This window comes from Elephantulus edwardii, unplaced genomic scaffold, assembly GCF_000299155.1.
Source record: "Elephantulus edwardii isolate Elephantulus edwardi_28Jun2011 unplaced genomic scaffold, EleEdw1.0 scaffold00021, whole genome shotgun sequence".
NCBI lineage: Eukaryota > Metazoa > Chordata > Mammalia > Macroscelidea > Macroscelididae > Elephantulus > Elephantulus edwardii.
In genome coordinates, this window is record NW_006399771.1 from 13,795,970 (window position 1) to 13,821,720 (window position 25,751).

The 25,751-nt window shown below is 37.3% G+C and overlaps 1 protein-coding gene across 1 annotated transcript in view; it reads right to left on the reverse strand.

The window, feature by feature from the left end:
* LOC102866818 (otogelin-like protein-like) overlaps nucleotides 1–25,751 on the reverse strand; it is a 209,393-nt gene that overhangs the window by 128,506 nt on the left and 55,136 nt on the right. The window contains 6 exon segments of the mRNA XM_006882584.1: nucleotides 8,322–8,460; nucleotides 9,186–9,293; nucleotides 13,335–13,497; nucleotides 15,941–15,993; nucleotides 21,678–21,752; nucleotides 22,356–22,521. Coding sequence (XP_006882646.1) covers nucleotides 8,322–8,460; nucleotides 9,186–9,293; nucleotides 13,335–13,497; nucleotides 15,941–15,993; nucleotides 21,678–21,752; nucleotides 22,356–22,521 — 704 coding nt within the window.

A 25,751-nucleotide genomic window follows, 5' to 3' on the forward strand; every position in this document is an offset into this window, starting at 1 on the left:
AAGTCCCCATCAACAAACGAATGGCTAGAGAAGCTGTGGTATATTCGCACAATGGAATACTATGCTGCATTGAAGAACAAGGAACTCATGCAATATTATTCAAAATGGTTAACTCTGGAGAACATTATGCTGAGTGAAATATCCCAGTCACAAAAGGACAAATATTGCATGGTGCCACTTTGAAATTGATGTCACATTTTTCATTATAGAGTCCAACTAAAATAGGACCTTGAATCTGTTCCATCTGAATTTCAAAATCATCTTACATATAGGGTTTAGGCATTGAACGAACACTAATAAGCAAAGAATGGATGAGTTGTGGGATAATATAAAATATCAGGTTTCACTCTGGAGCTTACTAGTCTTTGGTCTTTTACTAAAGATTTTCCAGGGTTGGAACCATTATGAGTTAAACGGCACAAAATATCTGTGAAGAAAGCAAAAGTTTATTTCAAAGAAAGAGGAGAAAGATAAAACCAAAATAAATGTCAGAAGAAACTAAAAATTTCACTTGAGTATCAAGAAGCAAAAACAAAGGAAAAATAAGCCAAAGTAAAATAGCTGAACAGAAGATTTCAAAAGCCAGCTCAAGAAGATAAAGCAAAGTATTATAATGGAATGTGCAGAGAGCTAGAATTGGAGAATAAAAAGGGGAGAACTTACTCTAAATTTACCAAGCTGATAAAACTACAAAACAAATTTAAGCCTTGAGTCGCAATACTGAAAGTTTCTATGGGCAATATATTTAATGGTCCAGGAAACATCAAAAGAAGATGAAGGAATAGAGCAACTGTACTAAAAAAGAGCTCACTGACACTGAACCATTTCAGGAAATGCCATATGAGCAGGAGGCAGTGGTAATGAAGGAGGAAGTGGAAACTTCATTGAAACTTCTATTTAATATTATGTTATATTCGTCAATTCTATATTATTGTATCCGATAATATTACATATTATTAATACATAGTATTAATAACAATACAATAATATTATATATATATTATTGGCAAAAAAATAAGGCCCCAAGAATAAGTGGGATACCAATTGACTTCTTTCAATTAACAGATGCGACCCTGGATGTGCTCACCAGTCTATGCCAGGAAATTTGGAGAACAGCTGTCTAGCCAACAGATTTTAAGTGCTCCATAATGATTCCCATTCCCCAAAAAGGCGATCCAACATAACGTGGAAACTATCAAACAATATCATTTATATCACTTGCAAGCAAAATACTGCCGAAGATCATTAAAAAACTACTAGAACGGGAGCTCTGGCCTAGTGGCAAGAAGCTGCATTGCAACCCCAGAGGCGCAGGGTTCAAATCCACCAGATGCTCTGCCGGGAAAGGAGGGACAATCTCCTCCTGTACCAGTCAGATCCGATTTGACGGTATACACACACACACACACACACACACACACACACACACACACACAATAATGAAATAATAAAGAATAAATAAAAACTACTAGAACCGTACATAGATAGGGAACTACCAGATTTCAAGCAGGATTTCAATGAGGTCATGGCAACCACGGATATCATTGCTGATGTCAGATGGATCCTGGCTGGAAGTAAAGAATTTCAGAAAAATTTCCATTTCTGCTTTATTGTCTATGCAAAGGCATTTGACTGTGTGGATCATTTCAAGTTATGGCTAACACTGAGAAGAATGGGAATCGCAGAGCAATTAATTGTGTTCATGCAAAACTTATAGCTAGACTAGGAGGCTGTTGTATGAACAGAGCAAGGGAGCACTGCATGATTTGGAATTGGGAAAGAAATGTATCAGGGATATATTCTATCTCCATACCTGTTCAGCCTATATGCTGAGCAAAGCTGGACTCTATGAAGAGGAATGTGGAATCAGGATTGGAGGGAGACTTATCAATAACCTGCGTTATGTAGATGACACAACTTTACTTGCTGAAAGTGAGGAGGAAGTGAAGCACTTGTTGTAGAAGATCAAGAAATGCAACCTTCAGTATGGTTGCATCTCACTATCAAGAAAACAAAGAGTCTTACCATTCTACCAATAGGCAGTGTCATAATGGATGAAGAGGAGTTTGAAACTGCCAACAGTTTCATCTTGTTTGGATTCACAATTAGCACCCTTGGTATGAGCTCTCAGGAAATATGGAGATGCATTGCACTAGTAAAATCTGCAGTTAGGGACCTTTCCAAATTATTGGAAGTAGTGATGTCAGTTTGAGGACTAAGGTGCATCTGATTTGGTCCATGCATACTAGTTATGCAACTGAGACCTGGACAATGAATAAGGATGACAGAAAAAGAATTGATGTCTTTGAATATGGTCGTGAAGAAGAACACTGAACATCCCATGGATGGCCAAGAAAATGAATAGATACGTCTGGGATAGGGTGCAGCTGGAGTGCTCTTTAGAGGCAAGAATGATGAGGCTTCACCTCACATACTTTGGACATATTGCTAGGAAGTGCTATTCCTTCGAGAGGGACATGATATTAGGAAAGATGGAGGGTTGCAAAAAAAGTGGAAGACCCTAAACTCGGTGGATTGACAAGGTAACTGCTGCAATGGGCTCTTGTGTGTAAGGAAGAGTAAGGATGGTGCCTGACAGGACTAGATTCAGATATTTTGTTCATAGCACTGTTATGAGTAGTACTCGACTCGATAGCACCTAACAACAACAACAAGGATGAATCTGTGTGTTCTTGTAGCAGTCCAAGGTATATTCAATATTCTCCTCCAGAACCACCACCCAAAGGCATCAATTCTCCTTCTATCATCCTTAGTAATTTTCCAGCTCTCTGATGAATAGTAAATAATTCCAAAGAGTATGGCCTATATCAGGCATGCCTTGGTCTCCAGAGTGACATAATTGCTGTTCAGTACCCTGTAGAAGTCTCTGACACCAGAATTTCCCAATTAATCTTTTAATTTCCTGGCTGCTGGTACCAAAAGTGTTGATTGTGGAGCCCAACAAACTGAAGCTGTTAACAATCTCAATCTCTTCACCCTCTGTCATAATGCTACCAGTATTGAGAATCTTTGTTTCTTGATGTAGTATTTAAATTCATATTGAAACCAATGGTCTTTGACTTTCTGCATCAAATGTTTCAGGTCCTCTTCAGTTTTGTCAAGCAAAGTTGTGTCAGCTTCATAACACAAGTTGTTGAAGAATCTTCCTCCAATCCTGATGTCACATTCCTCCTCATAGAGCCCAGCCACTATGAGGATGATCTGTCTGGCATACAGATTAAAAAGGCATGGAGAAAGGACACATTCTTGGCATATACATTTTCCAGTTTTCAACCATGCAGAGTTTTCTTGCTCTATTCTGGCAACTGCCTCCTGGTCCAAGTATACGTTTTGCATAAGCACAATCAGGTGTTCTGGGATTCCCATTCTTCTGAGTTAGCCACATTTTGTTGTGATCCACATAGTCAAATGCTTTTGTATAACCAATGAAATACAGATGGCATTCCTCTGGTATTCTCTGCTTTCAGTCAAGATCCATCTAACCTTAGCTATAATATCCCTAGTGCCACGGACTCTTCTAAATGCAGCCTGGACATCTGGCAGTTCTCTGTTGATGTACTGATCCAGTCATTTTTGGATAATTTTCAGCAGAATGTTGTGTAAATGTGATATTAATTATATTATTCAATAATTTCTGAACTCTGTCAGGTCATCTTTTTTTTATGGAATGGTAACAAATATGTAACTTTTCCAGTTATTTGGCCTAGCAGTTGTCCTCCAAATTTGTTGGCACAACTGGTGATTGTGTACAGGGCAGGCTCTATTTATTGAAATAGGTCATTTGGTATTCCATCAATTACTGGAGTTCTGATTTTTGCAAATTCTTTCAGAGTACTCTTAACTTCCTCCTTTATCACCATAGGCTCTAGATCATATATTATTTCATGAAATTCTTCAGTGTCAGTCAATTATTTTTTAGTACAGTTATTCTGTATACTGTTTCCATCTTCTTTTGGTGCTTCCTGGGTCATTCAACATTCTGCCTTCAGTATCCTTAAGCATTGTAACACACAGCTTGAAATTATTCTTTAGTTCCTTCAGCTTAAGAAATGCTGAGCGAGTTCAGCCCTTTTGATTTTCTGACTCCAGCTTTTCGCACATTTCATGACAATACTTTGCTTTGTCTTCTCAAGCTCCCCTTGGAAATCCATTCAGCTCCTTCTTGATTTCTTCCTTTGACTTCTCAACATTCTAGTACACTATTAAGAGTTTCTTCTGGCATCCATCTTGAGCTTATCTTCTTCCTCTCTCTTTATAATGACCTTTGGCATTGTTCCTGGATGTCATTCTAGATATCCTCCCACAGCTGGTATGGTCTTCATTCATTAGTGTTCAAAGCCTCAAACCTGTCCTTGAGATGGTTTTGAAATTCCAGTGGGATAAACTCAGTATCAAATTTTAGTTCCTGTGAATTTGATTTAACCTTAGTTAGCTTAAGTTTGAATTTGAATATGAGTAGTTGATTATCTGTTCCACAATCAGCAGCACCAGGCCTAGTTTTCACTGCTGATATTGAGCTTCTCTAGAGATTCTTTCCAAAGATGTAATCAATATGGTTGATACCTGTGCATACCATTGGATGAAATCCATGTGTATAGTCTGTGTTTATGTCTCATATAAAAGGTATTTGCAATGACTAACTCATTGGTTATACAAAATTCTATTATTTTGTCTCCAGCATTATTTCTCTCACCAAGTTCATGTTTTCCGACTACTGATTCCTCTTTCCTGTTTCCTACTTTTGCGTTCCAGTCACCCATCATTATTAATACTTCTTGATTGCATGTTCAATCAATTTCTGACTGCAAGAGTTGGTAGAAATCTATTTCCTCCTCTTTGGTTTTAGTTGTTGGTGCGTATATTTGAATGACAGTGGTATTCAATGGACTTTCTTGTATGTGTATAGTTATTATCCTGTCACTTATAACATTGTATTTCAAGATAGATCTTTAAATGTCTTTTTTAACTATGAAAGCAACCCCATTTTTGTCAAACCTTTCATCTCCGGCATATCAGATCATATGATTGTCTGACTCAAAATGTCTCATGCCAATCCACCTCATTTTACCAATACCTACTATGCCAATATTTATGTGTTTCATTTCTTCCTTAACTATGTTCAATTTTCCTACATTTATACTTCTCATATTCCACATTCTAATCACTAGAATCTGCTTACAACTCTTTCTCCTCTTTGTGTTTCCATCCTTAATGACTCAGCCTCAGTCACCATATCTGCCAGTCTAAGTGTGCTCTATTGTGCATGGGGTTTTGAATGCCTGTTATTTCTAAAGTGGATGGCCAATCCTTCTCCCTAGTCTGTCTTAATTTGAATGCTCAGGTTCAAAATAGTATCTTACAAACACATTTTACAGAAAGGAGCAGATGAAGGGAATTCCTCAATTATAGAAGTATCTAAATGTTGTTTCCCCACCTGTGGCATGTGTGTCTTGATTTATTCCTTCCCCACTTTACCAGCATCTTCAGTCATTCTTATCTACCCCGTTTGACACCTCCCTCCCCCTATCCAGGCTTTGATACGAGGGCTTAGGTCTCACGCTTCTGTGCTTCTGTAATTCCTAATGCCTCATACTACTGTTAGTCTCTTTTATGCTGTGGTCAATATCTCTTAGGTCCAAGAGAAAAGGCAATAGAAAAGTTCATTTGGAAAGGAAAGAGACCCCAAATAAGCAAAGCACTTCTGGAAAACAAAAATTAATGGGACGGCATAACACTTTCTGACCTGAAAACCTGCTATACACCTTTAATAACCAAAACAGCATGATTCTGGTACAATGATGGACACAGAGACCAATGGACCAGAATTGAGAACCCAGAAATTAACCCATCTGTCTATGGCCAACTGGTATTTGACAAGAAATTTCTATGCATCTGTTCCAACTCGACAACAATAAATTTGAAATTTTTTACTTAAAAACAATTGAAAAGAATATTTTGTGATTTCTTCAACCATGAATAATATATAATATAATGTATAGATTAATGCCTTATATTCACCAAGAAATTATAAAAATATTTATTGAGCACTTAGTATATCAAGCACAATTCTAAGATTTTACATCTACTTTAATCCTCAAAATTACCCTGACACTGATATCATTATTATCTCACTTTACAGATGATTCAAAAAAGTTAATAACTAGCTTACTACTTAGAAATAATAAAACTTATATTGAGTAAAGGAAACTTATTAAAAGAAAACAAAAAATGAGCAAAGAATTTGAACAAAACTTTTACCAAAATAGATACATAAATTACTAAAAGGCATATGAAAACATTATCAACATTAGTTACAATTGTTGTCTTAGCCATCATTGAGTTTATTTCTGACTCCTGCCAAGCCCTATTAAGAAGCTGCAAATCAAAACCACAATGAGATATCACCTCACATCTACTAGGATAATTATTATCAATAATAAAAACACAAGTATTAACAAGGATGTAGATAAATGAGAAACTTCATTAATTGCTGATGGAATGTAATGTGGTATAACTGCTTTGGAAAAAGTCTAGTGGTTCCTCAAATATGACCCAACAATCTCACTCTAGATCTATATCCAAAAGAATTGAAAACAAAAACACATAGACCTGTACCCACGTGTTCTTTGTAGCATTATTTACAATAGCCAAAACGTAGAATCCAACCAAATGTCTCTTTCATAGATAAACAAAATACGATATATACTTAAGACAACATTATGCAACCATGAGAAGAAGCACAGTTCTTACATATGCAATAACATGGAAGAACTTAGAAATCATTAGACTGAGGAAATAAATCTATCACTAAAGGATAAATATTAAATAATCTCACATATAAGAAATATTGAAAATCAGCAAGTGGATTGTTGTTGTAAGGTGCCATAGAATCAAGTATGACTCAGAGCCACCCTACAAACAAAAGATCTGAACAATGTTCTATCCTGCACCATCAAATGGATGTTGGTGGTGGTGGTATTAGGTGCTCTTGAGTCAAGTACGACTCATAGCAACTTCATGAACAAAAGATCTGAACCCAGTCCTGTTTTGTGCCATCCTCACACTTCCTGAAAACAAGAGCTCATTGCAGCAGTCACCACGCCAATCCACCTTGTTAAGGATCTTCCTCTCTTTCACTGACCATCCACCCTTCCCAACATCATGCCCTCTCCAAGGAATAGCAGCTCCTAGCAACATGTCCAAAGAATATGAGGCAAAGCCTCATCATTGTAGCCTCCAAAGAGCACTCCAGCTGCACCATCTCCAAGACATATATGCTTGTTCCCTTTGCTCTCCATGGGAGGTTCAGTGCTTTTCTCCAACATCACAGCTCAAAGGCATCAATTCTTTTTCTGTCATCCTTATTCACTGTCCAAGTCTTGAATGCATAGCTAGTAATCAGAAAGACTACAGTCTGAATCAGATGCACCTTAGTCCTCAAACTGGCATAACTACTCCTTAATAATTTAGAAAGGTCTCTAACTGCAGATTTTCTCTATGTGATGTATCTCCTTATTTCCTGACTGCTGGTACCAAGAGTCTTAATTGTGGATCTAAGCAAGATGAAGCTATTTACAGTTTCAATTTCCTCTCCATCCATTATGATGTTGCCTACTGGTCCAGTGGTAAGAATCTTTGTTTTCTTGATGCTGAGAAACAATCCATACTGAAGGCTATATTGCTTGATTTTCTGCAACAAGTGCTTCAAGTCCTCCTCACTTAAGTAAGAGTGTGTCATCTGCATACTGTAGGTTATTGATGAGTCTCCCTCTGATCCTGATTCCACATTTCTCTCCATAGTGTCAAGCTTCTCAGATAATTAGCTCAGCATATAGATGGAACAGGTATGGAGATAGAATACAACCCTACCATCAAATGGATAGAGACCTAAATTTATTGCCAATGTTGGCAATATCCTCCCATAAAATTTATAAACTTGAAAACCCACTGGAGGGTTATCTTTTTTTTTTTTTTGTGTGTGTGTGTGTGTGTGGGAGTGTACCGTCAAATCAGATCTGACTGGTACAGGAGGAGATTGTCCCTCCTTTTCCCGGCAGAGCATCTGGTGGATTTGAACCGTGAGCCTCTGGGATTGTAGTTGCAGCTTCTTGCCACTAGGCCACTAGAGCTCCCCTGGAGGGTTATCTTTGAGTTCATTCTTTGACTTGATAGCAATGAGTTAAGTAATTAATTTTTTTAATTACATGTAAATTTTAGATACCATTGATTAACAAATTTTAGTTTTACCTTAGGTCTTTGACATGTGCCAAGAAACATGAGTAATTAAAATTGTGACCTACCTTTATCAGAAAAACCTGGCAATCACTGATATAGTCATATTCCAGTCCATCAAAAGAATGGTAATGTCGGTCCCCATAAATGGTGCAAACTGCTGGGCATGGATAATAGGTGCAATTGAACATTCCTCGTCGACAAACACTAACAGAGAATAATACCAGTTATATTTCTAAGAAACTTTGCTCCAATTATTGTTTTTCAAGCAATATAAACATTGAAAGATTTATATACAAAAATACTCTCATTATATCTGTAGCTTTTACAAATGTTAACAATTCATTCAGATAATACCTATTAAGTTGACAAATTGGGCAGATATTTACCACTTTTATTAAAGCAATCAGATTTTTTGTAGTCTAAGGAAAGAAATTATGTTGGGTCAGAGAGAGAACAGAATAAGCAATGAGAACTTGAACATAGGTCTACAAGTAGCCAAAAGATCATAATGTACTTAGGCTAATTACTGTATTTGAACTAATTTCAACACCTTAAGCCTGGCATTTCTCCTACATTCTAAATCTTTGCCCATATTTGAGGAAAATAATAATTAAACTTTGAAAGTACTATTATACATTGTTTACAAACAGAAAGTCATCCACTAAATGTAATCTTAGAAACACTTTAGTTTCTTACTAACTTGAGATAATATTTCCTATTAAATTTTCAATTTATCATGCTTTACAGTTTTCTGCTGCATTGAATAAATATTCATAAAAATAAGGTTATAGCTCCCTGTAGATGGAAACACTGACTCCTGATGTCTTCTCAATTGTAATTACTTAAGCTTGATTTAGCTCCTTTTAGACTTCCATCATAGCAAGTATATACAAAACAATTGCTTAGTGGGAAGAAAATGGACTCATTACCAAGTATAACACGGAGTTGCAATCACTTCTCCTGAGAGGTACTCCCAGTCTTTCCAGAGGCACGGACAGCTGTCAGGGACATAGCACTTCCCTTTGTGCTCTGCCATTCTTAGAAATCAAAAAGCAAATGCCATTAGTGTAAATTACTAATTTCAGTGTTTTAAAAACATACCAGTAATTTTGTTTTCTTAAATACCCTCTATATTTTTCCATAGATGTTCTATTCATGCTTTATCTGACCTTCTGGAGGGTTCAATTCAGTCTTTCTCATCCTTCAGTTCACACACAACTAGCCTGCAAATTACCAAGCGAATTATTGACAATTATCTTTTTGCATTATTTTCCTAATCTTTTAACACCTAAATTTCTAGGCAGAGTAAGATAATCTCTAAAAGCACAAATTTTGAGAGGAAGTAAGAGCTACTTTTTTTTCCAATATTTTTTACTTACCAGAGTTAGGGACTTAACTTTTCCCCCCACAAAATTGCAGTAAATTGTATAGAAACTAATAAAATGCGCTTTCTGTGAACACTGAAAGTTAAAATCATGAACGTTTGCTTAGTTCATGTGCAGTTCAAACCAAATGTTTGTTTAACAGAGTTTTACATTCTTTTATCATTAATGAAAGTTTCAACTGCTGGTTTCCTTTGACGTGCTATAGCCTTTTAAAAAAATGTGACTAAGACAAGACTAAGATGCAAGACTGGTTACTCACTAATGAAATAAAAGACCTTCAAACACTATGAGCACTAGAAAAGCATTGTTGGATATAGTGCCAGAAATCTACCATAATGATGCAGATAAAGTTTTCCATAAGGTAGATTCTATTATTATCTCATATGAGTATTTCAAGACCCAGTCCTCCACCTATACTTTAACACAATGTCCCAAACATCAGCTGCTCTAGAAGCATTGGTTGACCAACGAATTAGGTGAGGAAGATGGTCTCTCACTGAAATGATTCATAATTAGCACCTGAAGAGTGATTTTAAACTGTTGTGTTGTGCATAGGACATGACTAATCAAAACTAAAAGAGGGAACAAAAAGAAGTATGGGGGCTCTGGCGGCTTCGTAGGTAATGAGTTGTAAACTAGCTGTTCAAATCCTCCAGCTGCTCCATAAGAAAAAGATGGGTCACCTCCTCTTGTGTGATTACAGTCTCTGAAAAGCCCCTACAGTATCAGCTATGAGTCAGTTCAGAATATAGCACACAACAACAACAGCATAGGCTAACAAAAAAAAAAAAGAATACAAACAAACAAAAAACAAACAAACCCAAAATCCTGTTAGTTATCTCAAGTAATAAAAATAAGCATTTACTGAACATCTACTATATGCCTGAAGTAGATAGCATATACACAACCATCTCATAAAGCAGACATTCTTGTACCCATTTAAAAAGAGGAAACTCCATGTGGTTAAATAATTTGGTCTGAAGTCCTTCAGCGAATAAAGAAAAATATCAGTATTTGAACCATTTTTATCTGACTCTTTTCACTATACAACTTCCCACTTACTCAATTCTATGTGATTTCTGAACTATAAGATACTTCATCTTTATAGACAATAAACTTCTAGCAGAATCAAAAACACCATGAAAAGAAGTGATATTAAATTTACTGTTCCCTTCACCTCTGCCTTGCATGCGTACTTCCGAGTTGTAAAACAACCCAGTGGTAGATGGAATTTGCTCCAGGACTTAAGAACAAGAAATGACATAGTTGAGCCTCTACATCTTGCAGTTCCTAACCTTTATACTATAATAGACAAAGTGCTAGTCAATAGGCCTTTTATTGTAAGAACTACCTTCCCTCTGTAACTTGATTTGTGCCACTATTAGAACCTCTACTTGGAATATTATTGCTTTTACATTTTTGACTCATGTACTTTTAACTTGTTAGTTAAATTTGTGTCTTCTAGGCTGCAACGCTTCCATGATACATTTTCAAGGATATGAACATGTATGGCTAAGCACAATTGATAACAGTGCATCTAAATTCCAAAATCAATCTCCACAATAGTCTATGTGTTTCCTATTGCCAAAGGGGCCCTTTAGAGTAGTGAGAGAAGATCTTCACCCTGAAACTTACAGCATCCCTTTTCAGCAGGAAGTAGCTAAGAGAATATGCCATCCCTTTTTCCTTATGAATCAGGGTGAAGTCTCTCAGGGAGGAGTGACAGGGAATAGCAAAGGACACACTGACAAAGGAGATTAATCAGAACTGTCTTTGGCAAGCACTGTGGCAATGGGACAATTAAAACAGACTTTCAAGGGGGGGAAATAAAAAAGAGGAACCAACTGGAGGGGAGGGTAGAGAAAATAGTGCAACAATGAATGAATGGAAACCCAAAATCTCTGTAAATGTTCATTAAAATTAATAAAATTTAATTTTAAAAAAATTTACTGCTCCAGAATGAACCATTGATGATACCCTATTCACTCATGTCAAACACTGTTGAGTCAATTCTGACCCATAGTGATATTACAAGACAGCATTAAACTGTCCAATAGGGTTTCTAAAACTGTAAGTATTTAAGAAATAGACTGTCAGATCAATATTCCACAAATGGAACTACTGATAGCTTTGATTCATGGAGCTTGAGTTAACAGCCAAGTACTTAAAGGCTGAACTATTAGGACTCTTCGATCACATGTAATATGATAATTATATTACCAGAAACAACAGTATAATAGAAAGCTTTATGTAATAAAATTATTTTCAAGTCATTTTATTGCTTCCTAGTCAATTACAACTTTATTTTAATATAATCAAAGAGGATAAAACAAAATTTCCTAAAGTTTGTGTAATAAAATTGGACCAGTAAATAAATTAATCTTTGTTGTAGTAATGGCCAAAAGTGGTAGTAAATAGATACATTTTTTTAGTAATAAAATTAAGTATAAGCATATGAAATGAAATTAGAATATGGCTTTATTTAATCAACATCCCTAAGATGAATGCCTCACTAAGATCCATAATCAAATCAAATAACATTGGTTCCATTCTTTCACCAAAATTAACATTTATTTTCTTGTCCTTTTCACTAAAATGTAAAATTTACTTCTGTTCTACAGCTGCACCTCCACCTGCCTTTATGTCCCTATGCCAGATTGTTCGTGACCCTCTTTCTCTGCCTCTTACATCTAAAGAGTCTCTACCTCTTTCTTCTGAAGAGTTTGATACCAGTGCCAAGTTATTGGGTTGTTTTTGTTTTTGTTTGGTTTGGTTTTTTTTAGTCTGTTCCATTAAACAGTGGCCATTCAAGACAAATTCAACCCTCCATGACTATATGACTTGAGTCCAGGAATCCTTTTGTGAGAACATGCTCATGGAGGAAGAATGGGTGACCTGATTACCTAAAGTGACCCTTCCTTTGATTATTGCCTCTATTCAATACCTAACGAGGGAGGGTCAATGAAGCCAATTATCAGTGTGCCTTTGAGGAAGCTAATAAAAACCAGATTCAGAGTATGCCTTTTTCTTTAATTCGGTATTTATGCTATTCATGGAAATTTATAAAGACAAAAATATTTTATTACAGAACAGTGATTCACTCACTGACTATATGTGTGTTTGTGTGTGTGTACACATACACACAAATATGTCACAATTCCTAATTGCATCTTCAAAGGAACTTACAGAAAAATTAACTCAGTTAAACAGCAGCAGAGCTGGTATATGAACCCCATGTGACTGAAGTCCAATTCTGTTCTTATTCACTGCCCTATGAAGCCTCAATCCTTGCTTTTTATTACTCTCCATAGGTTAAAGCAGTTGGCATGACAATTATAGCTTAGCATCAACAATAATGGCACAACAGAATATATAAAAGTTCAGCCCTATAAGAGTGTTTTAAGTGTGTAGGAACTAATAATACTACTTCCCCAAAACAGTATTTGAATTAGGGTATAAATGCCATGTCCATACAGAAAGAGAAATAAGTTTAAAAGTTTCACTTTAATATTATCTCCATGTCAGGTGAGCACAGCATAATCATTTTAATAATCTTGAAACCACCAAGATGAAGTTAACCACCATTCAGAACAGTAATTTTGGCCATTTCTATACATTATATTTTATAAGAGCTCATAGTTGTTTTGTCAGATCCTGAATGTTCTTCATTATCAAGGGGGGGGGGAAGCTTACCCTGCAGCGCAGACACAGCCACTTATGCAGGGTGAGGATGGGGCACAAGTGAAGTTCATGGCCAGATTTGCACACGTGGTCTCACAGTTTATTCCACCAGCCGGTAACTCAGGGTCAGGGAATCTACAGTCGAAAAATTGTTTTCCTTCTGGACAGGCATGAACTTCAGAAATGGAAATTCAAGCAAAATATTCTTAATTTCTTATTAAGGCAATAGGGAAATGACACATAATTGCCATCAAAACCAAATTCATAAAAGAAGATCCTATCAATTGTTTTTATCAGGTGAAACTCTTCCTCGATGATTATAACTTGATAAGTTTACAAACATTTCCAAGATATATTACCTTTCATTTTCTGAATTTCCAAATCCAATTTTGAATCTGAAATCCTTAAGGTAGTTCTCTGGTGGCCTAGTGGCAAGAAGCCGTACTGTAATCTCAAAGGCACATAGTTTGAGGCCACCAGTCAGCCGCTCCACAGGAGAAGGATGTGCAATCTCCTACCACACAGTTAAGTGCCTTGAAAACCCAGTGGGTCAGCTATGGGATGATTCACTAAACAACAATTCTGAGCCTAAAATCTTTTTGTCTTTCACCATTCAGTAACTAAACAACTAGTATGTTCATGTTCTGAGATCAAGAAACAGGGCATTTTGATTCATACAGATATATATTACCAATATTCAAAGATGAAAAATTTAAACATTTAAAAAGTGGAATGAATATGTGCTACTTCTAGATCTTGCATCATGCCTTCAAGGCATTATTACTTAGTTCAGTCCTTATCACACTGTAAAAGTGCAGAGACAAACAACATTAAAGCCAGAAGAGGGCTATAAAACTTTAAGAGCTCTCAGACATCAAATCAGATTAGAGTAAACTCTTGTGAATTCCTCTGTGAGATACAGATCACCTCTGCTCCTACCCATTACCCTTCCCTTTTCTCTCAAACTCTGAAACAAACTGGGCAAAGAAGGTAAGGTCTTGGCAAGAAGCTGTGCTTCAATCCCGAAGGCACGTGGTTCAAATCCACCAGTTGCTATGAGGGAGAAGGATGGGTAATCTCCTCCTGTATGATTAACAACTTCTGAAAGCTCACTGGCAGGTCAGCTATGAGTAGGTTCCTACTCCAAGGGACACAACAACAACTGGTCCTTGATGGAATATGCTGCCCTAAAAAGAAGTTTTAAGATGACCTGAATTATGGTAAAGTAAATGCAGTGGTATATACTCCAAACTGTTGAGTTTGAACCAACAGGTACTTTATAGGAGGCTCCGGTGGTGTAGTTTACAAGGTGTTGCACTGTTCGTCCAAAGGTGGTACCCCTCTGGCAGTTCAAATCCACTAACAACTCAAAGGTAGAAAGAGAGGCATTCTCTTCCCATGTATCTTATAGCCTCTGAAAACCCACTGCAGGGTTATCGCTGAGCTAGTTCCAACTAGATGACAAGGAGAGAATATTTTTATAATAATATAGCCATGATCAAATAAATAGCAAATCAACATCCTACAATTTCTTTTATCAGGATATATTCTTCCTGTCCAGGATTACTGTTTCTTATTTGCCTTGAAATTCTCAAAAAGGGCTGAGAACTTGAGGCTTTTATATAGCAAAAATAAATAAATAAATAAAAATAATAGAGACCCAACTATAGAGTTGTTTTGACTTTGTATTGACTTAACAGTACTCAAAAGCAAAACAAAGAGCATCTTGATCTATAGAAAATTCAGGGAAAATATTTAAGAGCAAAGCAATAGTTTTGCTATAAATAATGTATCACAGAGTGGACCAGCATTTTCATAACTTTGGCCACTGATAGAAATTCAGTATCTGAGGCATCATCTTAGCTTACTCAATAAAAATCTGCATTTCCACCAGACCCCCAGGCCCCCTAAATCATCTTTGGAATGCAAGAAGTACTGATCTAGAGTAAAGTTTCCCAATTTCTCATTAACTCATTTGACATCCAGTCAGAACTGACTCAGCTGATCCTCCAGTGTACTTTCAGAGGCTGTCAATAGCGTGGGTAGAGATTGAATGTCCCACTCCCTCAGAGCCATTGTTTTATTTAAACCACCAGAGAGGCACCACCTTTCGGTTCACTGACCAATCCTCTACCCACTAGGCCACCAGAGAAATAAAGGAGCCTTGGTTTGAATCTACCCGCTGTTTTTCATGAGAAAAATGGTAAATAGCCTCATAAATCAGATGGAGGCACGCTACAAGCTAAATTGATCTGAAGGCAGTGGATTTGGGTTCTGGGTGCTACAAGTGGGTAATAAACGGTGCTTTGACACAGATCCTACAGCTCTTGCAGCAGCTGGTCTGGTGTAGATAGCACAACAGGCATCATCCATGGCCTTAACTGTTTTCACTGGACTCCTAACTGCCCTCCTCTTTCTGACAACCCCAGATTTTCTTCAAAATATTGTAATTGTTAATGTGAAAAGTAAGGAATTATTACACCTGGCTGAGAAATATTCCTAAGGACATCCTTGCACAATGGCAAGACAGGCTGTGACAGATTAAAAAAAAATCTCTGCCAAAGAATGGGGCAGTATTCAAGGCAACCATCCCTTTAAGGAAAATATCTCAATCTTACCAGCAGAGGGTGTTGCGGTTTCATCACATTGCACAGTTCCATTTGAACACTGGCTAGAAGTAAACAGACAGTTAATTTATGAACCCAAACCTTAGTTTTCCAATATATCCAAAACAATCTCACGTGCAATAACCTTTTAAGTATGTATATTTTTCTCCATAGAATATTTTAAAATTAGTTTTTTTAGCTTGTATTTTATAGACTTTTCAAAGGCATTGCACTGCGTAAACCATAACAAATTATGGATAATGTCTAGAAAAATAGGAATCTAACAACATTTAATTGTGCTCATGAGAAATCTATACATAAACCGAAAAGCAGTTGTCCAAGTAGAATAGGAGAACACTACATGGTTTATAATCAGGAAAGATGTGCGTCAGTGTTGCATCAATCTGTGTATTGGACAAGTCGTTCAAGAAGTTGGATGATATGAGCAAGGATGTGGCATCAAGATTGGAGGAAGATGAAATAACCTTGCCCACAAGAGTAATGAAGATTTGAAGCACTTACTACAGGAGACCCAAGACTGTAACCTTCAATATGGATTACATCTCAACATCAAGAACACAAAACTCACCAGTGGATGGAAAAAGCCTGATGTTGTCAATTATTTCATTTCACTTGGACCTAAAATCTACGCTTATGTCAACAGCAGTCTAGAAACCAAAAGACAGTTTTACATTGAGAAAATCTGCTCACAAGGATCTCTAAAAAGTGCAAAAGAGCAAGGATGCCTGTTTAAAGATTAAGGTGTGGCAGAATCAAGTCTTTGTATTTTCAATTGTTTTCTATGAGTCTGAAAGTTGGACAATGACTGATTGCCAGAACAAGAACTGATGCCTTTGAATTGTGGTACTATAAAAGGATACTGAATGTTTCATAGACTACTAAAAGAATAACAAATCTGTCTTTCAAGAAGTACAGCAAGGATTCTTCCTGTGAAATGTCATCTCACATGTTATCAGGAAAGGGTGGGAGTGGGGGTGGTGGTGGTGGTGGTGGTGGTGGTGTGTGCCATCAAATCAGAACTGGTCCATAATTGACACTCAAGTGGGTTTTCAAAAGCAGTAAATTGCATGGGAGGGGATTGTCCGTCTCTCTACTGTGGAGTAGCTGGTGGGTGTGAACCACGTACCTTTAGGCTGGCAGTCTAATTCCTTACTGTGAAGCCACCAGAGCTCAGTATAGGAAGCGTTTAGTCCTTGGAAAAAGACAGAGGGTCTGAGAGAGGAAAACCTTCAATGACATAGATTCACATAGTGATTAAGAATAGGCAAGAGCACAGCAGAGAAGATGGTCCAGATCAGGGCAAGACTTAACTCTACTGTTCATAGGGTCACTAAAAGTAATAGTCAATTCAATGGCATGTAATAACATCACCTTTAACTTGGACTTTCAGGTCTATTTCAGCCAAATAAATGTTTATCTAATATTTCTATTTGTAGACACATTTATGAGCCTCCAGATGGTTTTCAGAGGCAGTCCCTTGCATGGGAGGAGACTGTCCATCTTTCTCCCACAGAGCACCTGGCACCTTTATATAGGCAGTGCAACTCCTTACCACAACAAATTGTGACTGACACTGAAAAGAATAAGAATCCCAGAACACTTTATTTTTCTTGTGTGAAACCTATACATAGAACAAAAAAGCTGTTGTTCCAACAGAGCAAAGGAATAGCACATGTTTTAAAACTTAGGAAAGACTGTGTCAAGGATGCATCTTCTTCCCATACCTTTTAACCAATATGCTGAACTGATCTTTTGGAAGGCTGGGATTTATGAAGAAGAATGTGGAATCAGTATTGGAGGAAGACTCATCAACAACCTGCATTATGCAGATAACACAATCTTTGAGGAAGATGTAGAGCATTTACTACACAAGATCAAGGATTGCAGCCTTCAATATAGATTGCATCTTAACATCAAGGGAAAAAGATATTCCTTACCACTGGACCAATAGATAACATCATGATAGATTATGAAAAGATTAAAGTTGTTAACAATTTTATCTTGCTCAGATCCACAATCAACACCCTTGGCACCAGCAGTCAGGAAATCAAAAGATGAGCTGCAGTGGGAAAATCCTCACAAGGATCTCTCAGAGTGCTAGGGAGCAACAGTGTAAGTCTAGAGACTAAGGTGCTCCTGATCCAGGCCATGGTCTTGCCAATCTCTTGCTAAGTATCTGAGAGCTGGGCAGTGACTAAGCATTACAGAAGAAGAATCAATGCCTTTCTTTGAGTTATGGAGCTGGAGAAGATAGTACTGTAGTACTGGACTGCCAAGAAAACAAATCTGTCCTGGAGAGAGAAAAACTTAGAAAACAAGGATTTTGAACTCCATCTCACATACTTTGGGCATATTTTCATGAGAGGCCAGTTATTGGAGAAGGACGTGGAGTGCAATTTCAGGAGAGGAAGAACCTGGATGGGATGGACTGACACAGTGACTGTGGCAATGGAGTCAGAATGTGTGTCAGAGATGATGGGGTTGTCTCAAAACAGGGCAAGTTTCGGAGCCACTGTTGATAGGGTTGCTATGAGCCACAGTCTACTCATAAGCACATAACAACATGTTGATGATAGTCATGGGAGATCCAAAAATAAAAAATCTATATCTTTGTCCCAGTGTTTATTCTAGTAGAAGGAAAATACAAATAAATATTACAGCATGACACATACAATATGCATGTTTAAGATATAAAGCAAGATTATTTAAAAATCTCTTGACACCTAACATGAGGGTAGTCAAAGGAACTAAACTCTAAAAAGTTTTTAAGAATGAATGGAGCTTATGATATGAATAATGTAGGAAGGTTGAAACACTCAGTAGAGACGTGTACAAAACCAGGAAGGAGGAAGCGATACACCAAGTAATACAGAGAACAATGAGGAAGGAAGTGACAGTAGGTACTGACAGCAAACTAGTAGCAGAATCTATTTCCTATTAGGGAGCTATGACTTTGTCCCTTAGATGACCCTTTAAAGATATTCAACAAAGAAGTGATAGAGTTAGACTTTAATTTCAGAAGAATTTTTCTGGAAGCTGCATGGAAGATAGAGTCCCATTTTCTTCATGATTTTATTGTAAAATTGAGCATAAGGCAAACCCCAATTACAATAAAATTTAATTTTAAATATATCTTTGGAAGATAACATAATTCTGAGAATCAGGTAGGGTTTTGTTTTGTAGTTCATAAGGTCACTTAGGAGTCAGAACCCACACATGAATGCAACAACAATACCGTGACAAATGTTCACTCTGCCAAGTTCACCTGGATAAATGCAACTAATTTAACGTCAAGAGAAACGGACACCTTAGTAGAATGGAAGACAGCAAGACTGAAGGCACGATCAATCAGGAAGGCTCATGGAAGAGAGGATACACTAGATAGCTAAGGCAGTGCAATGGAAAGGAGGGAATGGATGGGAACATGTAGAAACTAAAACTCACAGGCTTTAGGATTTTATTGGCTAGGCATGTAGAGGCGTGAGAAAGAGTAAAATAAAAAGGGTTCTGGATATCTCCATTAGGACGTTATGGATATCAGTAGAATCTATTAGAGAAAGGTAACTAGTTGTCTTTGTGATATAGTGTTAGGAGGGAGACAGAACAAATGAGAGCTATAAAATGAACATCAATAACAACCTATAGTGAACACAAAATAAGCTATAAAGAAGAGTCAAGCACAGAACAAGAACTATAGAGGCAGGTTACCTGGAGCGAAAGCAGCCACGGAATCTGTGACTAAAAAAGTGCTAATTTGGTTCATCTTTCACTTTTCTAATTTATAAAATGGATATATCTATGTTATTATTAGGTGTAGTCAAGTCGAGTACAACTAATAGTTACCCCTACACACAATAGGTCTGAAGCCTGTCTTATCCTGTGGCAACCTCACAATCTCTGACACACTAAAGCCCATTGCTGCAGTCACTGTGTCAATTCACTTGATTGAGGGTCTTCCTTTCCTTTTCTGTCATTTTGCCCTTCAAGGACGAAATAGCCTCTCCCATCAATATGCCCAAAGTATGCAAGATGAAGCCTCATCATCCTTGCTTCCACAGAGCAATGTGGCTTCACCTTCTCCAAAACACATCTTTTTCTTCTCTTGTCAGTCCATTGGCTATTCAGTACTCTCTTCCAACACCACAACTCAAACTTTTACATTTTTCTTCTGTCACCGTGAATCATTATCCGGCTTTCCGACACATAGATGACCGAAATGCTTATGGTCTGAATTAGGCATATCTTATTCCTAAAACTAACATAGCTCCTCATTAATTTGAAGAGGTCCCTAACATATCTATAGTTTAGGATTACTGGGATGACTAAGTATTTTAATGTCAGTCCTAATCCAGGTCATGGTCTTCGCAATTACTTGTTACGCATTCTAGCGTGGGACATTAACTAAGGCTGATAGAAGAAGAATCAATGCTTTGAGTTGTGGTGCTGGAGCACAGCCATATGGTGGACAGCCAGAAGAACAAAAACAGGTTTTTCCTGGAAGGGTGAAACTACGCTGCTCCCTGGAAGCAAGATGGATAGACTCAGTGACTGGGGAAATGGGATTAGGTCTGTTGGAGATGATGAGTTTGGCTCAGGGTAGGGTAGGTTTCAGACCCAAGGTACATAGGGTGCTATGACTCACAGGTGACTCAATGACACATAACAACAAAAACAAAAAGTATTTAATACATAGAGTGTAATGTGACGTGGTATCAAGACCACAGCAGGTATATGCCAAGGTTAAATATCATGATTGCCAGTACATTGTTATATTATTTTTACTATCATACTCCACCCATTAACATCTGTGGGTACCTTTGTAACAACTGTAAGAGGGAAGTTAGAAAATAGATAAAGAGAAATGTGGACTCCTACTACATGGTTGTGCCTGGATTTTAATAGATACCCTAAAACTCCTTCATAAGATGGATTGAGTCAGTGACTGGGGTAATGAGGGTAGTTGTGTAAGAAACAATAAGGTTGGCTTAGGATAGAGCAGGATACAGAGCTGTTCTACATAACCCTATATACAACTTATAGGTACCTACATTGTACATATGTAGGTGTATCAGAGACAATACAGTTGGTTTAGGGTAGAGCAGAATTCAGAACTGTTCTACATAACCCTATATACAACTTATAGGTACCTACATTGTACATAGGTAGGTGTGTCGGAGACAATATGGTTGGCTTAGGATAGAGCAGGATACACAGCTGTTGTACATATATCCTACATATGAGTGACAAATGACTCAATGACACCTAACAACAACATAACCCAGGTGAATATGATTTCATGAATGTATGTTATCTCACTTGGACATAGTGACTGATAGCTCTGGGAAGGAAGTACACTCCCTTCAGAACATGACATAGTTTAAGTCAACTTTGGAATTGCTTTATGAACCACTAGATGAACCACAAAACTAGAACCACCTCGGATGCTTATGTAGCTAAAAACTCACATTCCCACTAAATGTTATCTAAGAACTCAGACTGACCACAGGACTTCCTTTGCACCATGTGGACACCTAAATTCACAATTCTTCTGTGAGTTATGAGAATAAAATTTGGTGTTTCATGTTGAAATGCAGCATCTGTATGACTTTCAAAGTTATATTGTGGTTATGTTATTGTTTTTAATTACAGACGTCATATTTTCATTTACAGTTTGGGGTAAGATATTGTGGTTGATTTGTCAAGTAGAATGACCCCCCTTGAAACATACCATAAGCCTAAAGGTGTTGGGATAAGCTCTCCAGGCTGATAAATGCTTCCCCTGTAATGACATCGGCAATGAAATCTGTCAGGTTGTGGGAGAGAGAAAGAAAATAAAGGTCAAAGTAATAAAATAGAAAATGTTAAAGTATAAATTTACTTTTAAAAAAAAACCACGTAAAAATTCAAAAATAGCCTAAGCTCTCTACAGTTTATTTCAAGCTGAACTTTAATTTTTTTGTAGTATTCTATGGGAATACACGCAATAAGATTATACGGATGACAAAAATGATTTAGATGAGAAGTCTTCAGATTTTGTTTTCTAGAATATAACTCACAAACTTCCATTTTAGCCTTTGAGTGCTCCAGAGACCCATGGCCAGACAAATGTCTTTCTCTCTTGGAAGCCTGAGAAATTCCTTAGTTCAGACAAATGTTAGATCCTGTTAATAAAATTTTCCACATTGACAGGGAAACATGAGACTTGTTATTACTTTTGATTTGCAAAATCATGTAAGAATATATTTCAGGATTAAATCTCATTCTCTTTAGTTCTATTTGTGCATACAGAGTTTAAAAAAAAAAGAAAAGGAAGTGGGAAATTTTGAGCACTCAAGTATGAAAGAACATTTAACTCAAGATAGAAACACATACTCCTGGATGCTGTCAACTCTTTTCTGTGACTTACATGGGCACGCAGAAACTAAGAGTTTCTTCATAGTATTTGCCTTCGGGACAGTTGCAGCCCTCTGCGCAATCATCGTTACACTGTTCTGGAGAAGACAGAGAGGTGCAGGAGCGGCGGCAGAAGGAGGAACAGTGGTGGTACAGCATGCCTTTCTGACACACCACCGCTAAGAAACAAAGAGCATCATTCGTGGGAGGACAATTTCCACCGAGGTCAATAAACACAACACATTACAGAACCATAAAATGGAAACATGACCTCACAAGATATGTTGTATTAACTCTTCTGTAAAAAAAAAAAAAAAAAAAAAAAAAAAAAAAAAAAAAAAAAAAACCACGGAAAAAAACTGTTTGAAAATATTTTAAGTGTTACAACCTGTAACACCCTTTAATAGTTTATATGATGACACTTTTTTATAATGTTAAGGCTTGTGGAGTTTCTGTGTTTTATATTTTGGTTCAGTCTAAATAAATTTCTTATTTTATAGTTTATCTACTCTTCTGTCATCAACTTCTTTATAGCATTATTTGAACGCAAGAAAACCGTTCATCTTCTCCAAATAAGACAAAGTCTGTCTTTATTATATATGCTCATAGTTCTAATTTTACTTTATTAATCATGCTTAGAGTTGATTTATAAAGTCTTATCATTTCACATTAGACAAAACTGATCTGATTATAGTAGACACATTAAAATAACCCAGACTTGCTATAGACACCTACTACATGCTGGATTAAAAATAAGTTATAGTATTTGCTGTGTGTATTTGACTTTGCTAGGAAAAAATCAAGAAGGAGAATTCTCGGGTACCTAAAGGAAGTAAAATCTTGATTTTTAACTAAGCAGGAGAAGGAATAATACATCCCAGTGATCTTATATTTCATTTATATGGACTTGGATCAAAAAGGGAGAAGGGGAGGAGAAGAGGGGGAGGGATGGTTAGAGGTAATGAGGTCACACAGTTTGAAGGGTAGAGGGGGATGGGTTGCGGGGCTGTGGGGGGAATCCCGTGTGAGGAACAATGTATACAAACTTTGTAGGTAAACCAGTGTAGATCTTTTTTTTAAAAAAAATGTAAGATGTCGCTATGAGTCGCAAACGACTCAATGGCACATAACAACAACAAGAAGAAATAAATGAAAAGAGTAACATAAAACATTAATATAGAATTGGAAGATGAAAGTTAGCCCTTCAAAAGATAAGGAACAAAAATCCTCAAATATCTTCAAACTCAATTAAAGAAAAGACTAAAGCAGAGATCAGCAAACCTTCTCTGTAAAGGGTCAAGTGGTAAATATGTTTGGCTTTGAAGGCTATACAGTCTGTTACTACTACTCAACTCCTGTAAGAATAACACAAAAGCAGTCACAGATAATACATAAATAATTAGAGGTGGCTTTGTTCCAATAAAATTTTATTTATAGAGTCTTAATTTGTCCAACGGTTGTCATGTTCTAACCTTGGACTAAAGGAAATCTTTTCATAGCATTAAAAATGCCAGGAAAGGTCATCTAACTCAGCCTGCTCCATGATAATTATGTTGTTGTTGTTGCTGTGTACTGTCTGTTGAGTCACCTGAGACTCACAGCGACCCTGTGTGCAATAGCCCTAAACCCTGCTCTATCTTGTACCAATCTTATTGTCTCTGACACACCTACCCCCATTACCCCAGTCACTGAAACAATCCATCTCAATGTGTGTCTTCCTCTCCTGTGCTGTCCCTCCACCCTCTCAAGCATGACATCCCTCTCCAAGGACTGGTCTATTCCTCCTTGCAACATATCCAAAGTATGTCACACAAAAGCTTCAGGATCCTTTCCTCCAAAGAGCAGCCTGGTTTCACCTTTCTCCGACAAGTGTTTATTCTCCTAGCAGTCCATGTACATTTAATACTCTTTTCCAACACTACAGCTCAAAGACATCAATTCTCCTTCTATCATCCATAGTCATTGTCCAATATTCTGATACACAGCAAATAATTGTAAAGACCATGGCCTGGATCAGGCACACCCTAGTCTCCAGAATGACATCGTTGTTTTTCTGTACTTTGCAGAGTCTCTTACAGCAGACTTTACCAATGCATTTCATCTTTCACTTTCCTGGCTGCTGGTACCAGAAAGTTTTGATTGTAGAGCCAAGCAAACTGAAGCTGTTAACAATCTCAATCTCTTCACCAGCTATCATGATGCTGCCAATTGGCCCAGTGGTGAGAATCTTTGTTTTCTTGATGTTGAGCTTCAATCTATACTGAAGGCTGTAGTTCTTGACACTCTGCAGCAAGCACTTCAGGTCCTCCTCAATTTCAGCAAGCAGGGTTAAATATGATCTGAGACATAAAAATCTTTGCTGATGTTACATAGTGTTTGTTTCTGAATTTCTATTACTTTTATATTTGTGTTGCTTTTGTCTTAGAAATTCAAGCTGATAAATTTCTAACAAATTTAAAGATTTCTGAGAAATTAAAACACTAACAGTGATATCCTTGGAATGCCTGGGGGAAAAAAGTGAGTTTGTTTTGTTATGTTTTGTTTTACAATAGTTTGTGGTAAAGGGTAGGTGAAGGAAGGATTATGCCTCAAAAGAGTCCAAAATACTTTCATCAAAATATAAAATGTCACACAAAAATTTAATTCTAAAAAATGTATACACACATGGGGAAATAATTCACCAGGAATGAGTCAGCAGACACAACTTAACCATGAGATAGCTTGGGAATGTGAAATAATGATTTTCCTTTGCCGGCTGTTGTTATTGTGCAGCGTTGAGTCAGGACTGACCCACAGCTGACCCTCCAGCAGGATCAGAGGCAGTTAATCACCCAGGAGGAGACTGCCCATCTTCTTCCGGGCAAAGCAGCTGGTAAATTCGAACCAGGGGCCTTGGTGATTGCAGTGCAGCTTCCCATATAATCGCAACACAACTGTAAAATTGAATACTTTCTGAGCTTTCTAAGGTGACAGCTATGGTGCCTTAGTGTTAAAGAGTTGTGCTGCCAACATAAAGGCACACAGTTGGATCCACCAGCTTCTCTGGGGAAATATCTCCTCCCATGTGATACACTCCCTCTGAACACCTCCTGGAGGGTCATCTATGCTCTGACTCTATGGTACATAACAACAACATGCCTTCTAATATTTAGAAAGGACATTTCCCATGATGAGAATTTTCTACTCTAAGTTGTTTCCATTGCCAGTTCAAGACGTGCATCTCTTTTGTCTTAAAATTTTTACTATCTTGGCACCAGCAGCCAGGAAATTAAAAGGCGCATTGCCATGGGAAAGTCTGCTGTTAGGGACCTCTCCAAAGTACTGAAGAGCAGTGGTGTCTCTCTGGATACTAAGGTGTGTCTGATACAGGCTATGGTCTTCACAATCACTTGTTATGCATCAGAGAGTT